The sequence below is a fragment of the Ostrinia furnacalis genome, unplaced genomic scaffold, assembly GCF_004193835.3.
Source record: "Ostrinia furnacalis isolate ACB-3 unplaced genomic scaffold, ASM419383v2 OfSCF1452, whole genome shotgun sequence".
In the NCBI taxonomy this organism is placed as follows: Eukaryota; Metazoa; Arthropoda; class Insecta; order Lepidoptera; family Crambidae; genus Ostrinia; species Ostrinia furnacalis.
Window position 1 is genome coordinate 1 of NW_021131691.1, and position 7,697 is coordinate 7,697.

General features: G+C 36.8%; 1 protein-coding gene across 1 annotated transcript; it reads right to left on the bottom strand.

Annotated features, from left to right (window-relative positions):
- Positions 1-4,869: 4,869 nt before the first annotated feature.
- LOC114352788 (tektin-2-like) lies at positions 4,870-7,118 on the bottom strand (the record flags this gene model as incomplete). Its single annotated transcript, XM_028304515.1, has 2 exons — positions 6,990-7,118; positions 4,870-4,994 (listed from the first exon to the last, which is right to left on the bottom strand). Coding segments are annotated over exons 1-2 (206 nt in total), but the record flags the coding sequence as incomplete, so codon positions are not given.
- Positions 7,119-7,697: the final 579 nt, after the last annotated feature.

Sequence of the window (7,697 nt, forward strand, 5' to 3'; positions counted from 1 at the left end):
CCATATGAAATTAGGCAACTGATAATACTATGTCCTATACCTTTACTGTGTCACAGGGATAGGCCTTGTGGGAAAATACTAAAGAAGTTAGCCAAACCCCGACATCAACTGTCGTTTATTAGCTTAGGCACATCAGACGTGGAACTAAGTGCGAGTTATACGGGAGAAGTTTGATGTTCATACGCTCATTCGTTATTACTTGTGCGCAAGCGACAAGAGAAACGCTGGAACTTGGTTTGTGTGCGGTTTTTTATTCACCACAAGGAAGATCTTGGCCTGTATCACACCTGATGGTAAGTGATGATCAGGCCGAAGGTGGAAGCGAGCTTCACCCGGAATCCTCAACCACGGAAGAACTGGCTATCTTACCTCTAACTGCCGGAACACAACAATGCTGTTAACATTGTTGCTATGGCGACAGACTTAGGCAAGATGGTAGTAAACCGANTTGCAATGTCATCGTACTTACATAAGTATACCAAATTTCAGCTCAATTGGTTGAGGAGAACTGGTTTTAAAGGACAATGTTCGTTCTCCATACATTGTTCGCCTAAAGAACCAACAATTTTGACATATTACTACCCGAAAGCGAAATAATACGATTCTGTGTGTAAGAACAATGATTCCTGATGGACACTTGCCATAAAATTAATGATTAAGAATATTAAATCACAGCGATTTTATAATATGTCGTTTATGACAACATGGCGTCTAATGTATTGTGTGAATGTATGAACACCGATTCGCGAAAAATGTTTTGTATTGTCGTCACGCCGAGTCGCAGCCAAATAGTATAAAATAATAGAACAAGTTTTAGAAATACAACTCGGCATTCCACTTTTACAATATGCCCACATATTGCACGTAAATAAACAACATGAATCGTAGGTTGTTTCCACCCTTGTCATCTGACACATGAAATAAACTCCTATTGTATTATAGATATCGAAGCCGAATCGTATATAATAATAGAATGGGTTTTGGAGATCACTCGGGGTTCCACTTTTATAAAATACCTACATATTACATAAAAATACCACGAATCATGAGTTTTCTTTTCACCATTTACATCTGACACGAGATAACAAACTCCTATCTCCATGACTACCATCGTAGTCTATGCCAAAGACTACAATATTTTAAGCAAGAAGTTTCAAACCTTAGCGGCTACGGTAACCCCTGGGCCACATACATCATGATAACATTCGGTCGACACCGGAACGAAGTCTTGCGATTATGCAAAAAAGCATCGTATTCTAGTGCGGCTATATCACGTTCAACCGGGGTTTTAATTCGACTAAAGTCCTGACTAAAGACTGGAAGAAAATACGCCGCATTGTATGAGCACTTCGTGTTCGTTAAAGCGGCTTCAGATCTAGAGCCCACATAGTTTTCTTTCCAATAATATCCGCAAGTAGCGCTGCATGATCTTTACAACAAAAACGGCAATAGTTATTAAGGTGCCAAAATTATATGATTACTTTGGCACGGTATTATACACGTTCGAAGATTTGTCATTTTCATTCATTTCTTCATCATCATCATCATTTCAGCCACAGGACGTCCACTACTGAACATAGGCCTCCCCCAATGACTTCCACATCGCACGGTTGGTAGCGGCCTGCATCCAGCGCCTTCCCGCTACCTTTATCAGGTCGTCGGTCCACCTTGTGGTGGGTTGACATTGCAGAATATGACTTTTGATAGGTTCATCATAGAATTCGGCGGGGATATCCTCACGGAGGAAGTTCGTAAAAGGGCGGAACAAGATCTTATAATAATGCAAGGCCGAAGCTGTTACGCGCGTGCTCCTACGTGTAATCCGGCGAGTATGCAATAAATAGTAATGTCTGGTAAATAGTGGTAATACGTATCGTTCGTTCGTTCGTTTCAGCCGAAAAGACGTCCACTGCTGGACAAAGGCCTCCCCCAAGGATTTCCACGAAGACCGATCCTGCACCGCTCGCATACAGGCACCTCCCGCGACCTTCACCAGATCGTCGGTCCACCTAGTGGGAGGCCTGCCCACGCTACGTCTTTCGGCTCGTGGTCGCCACTCAAGAACTTTCCTGCCCCAGCGGCCATCAGCTCTACGAGCTATGTGCCCCGCCCCGTCTATGTCTGTATGCGCTACGATTACAGGGTATCATTTTGCATAGTCGCAAGACTTCACTCCGCTGCTGTCAAATCAATGTCGCATAATGTTATCGCAATGTGTGTGGCCCTTGGCCAAATCACAGAAGCCTATGCGAAGAAAGAGCACTTGAATGACAATAAAAATCAGGGTTACCATTTTATAAGATTTCCTCACTATTGAGGGTAACAAAGTAACATTAATAATCTAGCCATTAATTACATTTATTACCTATACGAGAAAGTAAAGCAACATGCGGTTTTATTTTAATTTGTAAAATATTAAACCCCTCATATTTGTAACAGTTTGTTCCAAGTTTAGTTTTACTGTTTTGTTAACAGTATTGCTGTTTCAGCTGTCACTGTGAAGCTTTGGGAAAATAAATAAATAGAAAAAATATTAACATAAATATTTATTTAAGTTTTTATGTTCATTATCATAATATGCCAATTTAAGTTACACTGTGTGACAGTCTTTGACACTAAACAAACTCTTCAGCTTAATAATACCTACCTACAGGGCGTTTTTATAGTTACTCTTGCTGATGAAACAAGAAGGGTTGATTCTACTACTGAAATACAACTACTTTTCTTACAGGACCAATATCAAATTCTCAAAAAAATTCACATCCTCGTGATGGTGATAATTTCTATGGAGAGGTTTTTTTTATATTCGGTCTCTTGGGATAAGTTATTCCATTTGAGCAGTAGAATTAATCCTTTTTATTCGATCACATATAAAAACAACACAAGTGTTTAGGAAAACTTCTTCTTTGGTATGGTATCACTACGGAGTTATAATGTCGGCAACTCTGTATCACTGACTTGTAACTTTCAAACAGCATGAATAATAAGGGCACCACATTGGTTTTCTTTCTGAAAAAAGGCTTTCAGTTTTAGTACTAACCCTTTAGCACTATTTCATTGAAATAAAAATACAATAAACGCACAGAAGACTGAAATTGAGTCAACTGACGTGACATTTATAATTTGTTGACATTATGACAGTTTGACAAGACTAGGGATTGAAAAAGTTTTAATTGAAAAAGTAAAATGACAATTTATTAAAACGATTCACATGGATATAATCGATTAAAAATATTTATAAAATGTTCTGATACTTGCCTGTAGCGATTATCCAATCCTGGTTTCTACTGAAAAACTACCTCGTGGCAAGATTTTAATAAAATAATAAAATCTTTATCTTCTCTTTCACAATCTATAAAAGTTCATTTGGTCTATTATTATACATGTGCTATGAATGAGGGTTTTCGCGATTGAAAAATCCGCGAGATGGCAATACGTAGACGCGAGGTCCAAATGCTGCATGATTGGTGGATATCTGTCAATGTCATGTCAAAAATAACCAATCATGCAGCATTTGGACCTCACGTCTACGTATTGCCATCTGGCGGATTTTTCAATCGCGAAAACCCTCATTGGCATAGATTATGAGAGACTGGCAACTATACTAGGTTGATATCAGGTGATCCGTCTGCTCATTTGCCTCCTGTCACATAAAAAAAAAATATATATGTTTCTCACACTTCAACTGGCATTGGATTCAACATCGGATTCTGACACTTTTACAGTTATGATACCATGAATATCAGTTTATGGTCCTAATTATTTTTATTTTATTTACGACCTTCGACCAGTTGGACACTTTAGATATCTTCTTGTAATAGTGTCAAACTGTCAATATCTTTTTAGCTTTTAACGCAAATCTAGTCTTCAAAGCAGTTTAATCGATTTATTTTATTTTCAAAATCGATATTTTATTGTCTATGATGGCCGCAGGAACATCACTATACATGGACTCCCAGCAATAAAGTACGGTAATGCCTCGTACAGATTTTATCGGCAAAAATTATGGAACTTGATAGGTTTTAGACCATGCCACGCACCAAAACGTCCGGAAGTTGTAATAGTATTATAGAATAAACGTTAAAAGACTTATTTATTTAATTTTTCAATGCTTAAGTGTCCATTAGAATGAAAGGGTGCTTAATGTATTAAAAAAAATAGAAAATAATTATGATGGGTTAATGTTTTTGGGCGGTTTTTTAGGCGGTTTCTGACAATGTCCTTTAATTCCAAGATTTATCCCATACTAACTAACAAGCGAAGTGCTTGTAAAAATGGTACGCATATCTTTATTGCGACTAGTTTTCTTAGAGTATTATACCATTTTGGAATCTTGGATAGTTGCGGCAACTTTATAAAAAACTTGCCGCAGTAGTGTTCATACTGTTTTATTACAAAACGACGAGTCAAAGTGGAGTGAAAGTAAAAATCGTTCAAAATTTTAAGGAAATATCATAATTTGATTTACTTTTGTGTAAAAACTGCAAGGATTCTGAGGGTTTTAAGAATTGGAGAGGACAGCAGCACTACTTAAGTTGCCGATACAAACAAAAAAACAGAAGTATTTGAAAAATTGTGGTCGTGGTAATGTAAAATATTATAAGGGGTGTCAATTTTCGACGAATTCCATAATTTATTGTGTAACTTAAAAAATAATTGAGATAGATTTTTTTTCTTATTTTTCCTAAAGTAGTCATGACTATGTCCATCCTGCGGCGTCGGCTTATCCTTGAATTTTGGGACACGTTGTATGTGGAATCTGTTCTTACTCTTTGTAATCTGGTACTTTTGTCTTCGATTGTGTGCTTTAAAGAGCATAATATTCAAAGCGTTCAGAAAACTAAGTCCCAGAAGAAGAAGATTCAATACCTGGCTCTGAGACGATTGTTGTTGTGATAGCTGTCCCAATTGGTCTTGATCTTGGTCTCATTGCGGAGCTGGTGAGAGCTGTAGCGAAGATCGAAGGCATCAGCTCTTCTGGTATCTGAGGTAACCTGACGAAATTAACATTTTTAGTTCTAACTTACTTTTACAATATTTCAAACTCTATACAAAAAACAATTCAAATTCAAATTCAAATTGTTTTTATTGTGAAATCACAGGTAAATACATAAGCCAGGTCATAAAACGTTTGTAATAGATCAGCTGTGTTCCGCCGCATGGGCATACAACACCTGTTATGGTTTTAGTCACGGTCAAAATAAGGTGGTGCAACTCGTCCTAAGTAACCCCTCAGTAGATATATGATATAGATACTATGGGTAGCTTGGCTTCCAAAAACAGTTAACAACATATTTTTGAGTTGCTGCGTCCCATGACAATGCCATAAGGTAAACTGCAACAGAAATAAAAAAATTAACCCATGAAATAAACTTCACTCTGCATAAATATCAATAACACCTCGCCATGATAAAATACGTGCCACTGATTACATTCATGGTAAAGTTAAAATAATCCTTTCTCCCAAAAATGTGTTTCGCGCGGACAGTGAATCATTTAATTTGGAAATAAATGTACCCATTCCCATACCCAGCTATATCTACTCGAACGATATGAACGTTAAAGCAAAGAACATACAATAAAAGGCAATTGCAACCAAAGATCAAATCAAAGTAGGTATACCAGTCAAGACTGCATCTTTATTTATCATCAAATGTGGTAGAACTGTCAATAATACCAGTCCCTCAAGGGTAGACATTGTCATAAACTACTTAGATCAAAAACAATGATCGATTGTAATAACTAGTGAAACCTAATGATATGGATTGGATCGGATACATCGTTCGTAATGTGAAGTTTGTATCTTCTTCTTCGTAAAAACGTGTTTGTATGTTTCGTTGCCTCGTCTGCACTAGGCCTAACAACCATTTCCACTTTTCTGTTTGTTAATTAATATTTATTCCTGACAAGTTCATGCCGTTTCGGGTATTTCACTCAAATCGCAATTAGTTTCAAGCCAGTTATTTTTGAGAACTTTTAAAAATATTGCATACAAGTTCAAAAGCTCCGTTGATATTTTTATAGCAAAGTGCAGTAGACTTGTTTTAGCAGTAAAAATATTTCAGGGTTTTAAAACGATCCAAGTTTTCAAGAACATAATTTGTCCAAAGAAGAACAAAATAACAAATAACTTTATAACAAAGATGTACAGTTTAGACTTGCCTTTCAGTCAATATCTGCTTTAATAAATCTATTGGCAGCAAAACGGTGTAGAGTTTCCAAAACTCGGGAACGAAATCTTATTGTTATGCAATGGATCTGACAATACGGTGAGAATCATAAAAAGTTCAAAAGCTATTATTCAAAGTGAAAATTGAGATACTTGAGATCCGAATCTTTTGCAATAGGCTTACCAAGCCACTTTCGGGACACCAGCCCATATTAAACTTTTCTAATTTGCCAACGAAATCAGGCGGGCCCATGAAATTATTGGAGAGAAAAGTTAGTGTTTATAATATAATGTGAGGCCCGAGGCATCATATCACGGAGTAGAATAATAGACAAAGTTTCAAGCGTCCAGTTCGATTAAAAATTCCTGAAGGGTCTTGGATTTAAATAATTTTACGGTTAACTCAATTATTAGGTAAAAATAGCTTACGTAACACACCTGTTTTTACAATATTTAGCTGTAATTTTAGGGAGGGGTGAATACAGTCATGAACATTCATTCAGAACATTTGTATAGTACATCAGACTACTCACATTTTTCTAATATAAAGCAAAGGTTCTAAGTATTATAACAACAGTTACCTATACATAAGCGTTTAACTTGATGGGGTCGTCAGTAGGTACTAATAAGTTCGATGTATCCTAACATGGTCATAATTGGGTCAGAATACATGTGTATTGTCTAAACTTCAGTGCACGCTCACCGAGTGATTTTACCAGGTGACAAAACCATCCGGGGCTTCTAGTACCTAGTTGCAGCATCTAGTTTAAACTGAAGTTTTGAGTACGTAATGGAATCAGAACAGTAAAGTTTGACCTACCTGCAAATCATACAACCGAGCGTCCCAGTCCGGCAAACTCAAGTGGGGTAACGGTTTTTCAAATGTCACGACTGATTGCATTTTTAATTAATTAAATTCGACTCAAAAATTGAAACTAAAAATCCACTCCGAAATACATCTGTCAGGTTATGACAGTGACGGTGACGGTGTCAAAAGGCTGATTGAATTCTAAATTTAAAATTTGTTTACGGCCAGGTTTATAATTTGAGGTTTGTTGTATTGTTGCTTCAGTGTTGCTACCACCATCACGGACAAAATAATTAATTGACTCTGTGTAAGAAACTATAGGATTTATGAGTATCGACCACATCTATCCAGAATATCAAACTTATCTACTGAGTTTCTATGAAGAAGTGTTTGAGACATTTGTTTTGTCAGCGCCCAGTAAAATTGGTAAAATTTTACACTGGTAACTTCACAGTAGAATAGCTCCCTGTGGGAAATGCTCTAACAGCAAAGGTGACCATCATTTCAGCAACCGAGAGTATCTTTTTCTAATTCTGAACTAAATTATGGTCGCCTCTATTATACAGTTGTGACTTGTTTTGCAAATAATACATGAAACTGAAGGTTTTTTTTAAGGAGGAGGCCTTTGTCCAGTAGTGGTCGTCATTTGGCTGAACTGAACGAACTTATAATATGACCAAACAAAAAATTCAATAATCAGTGTTTCTACTTGTGCTATTT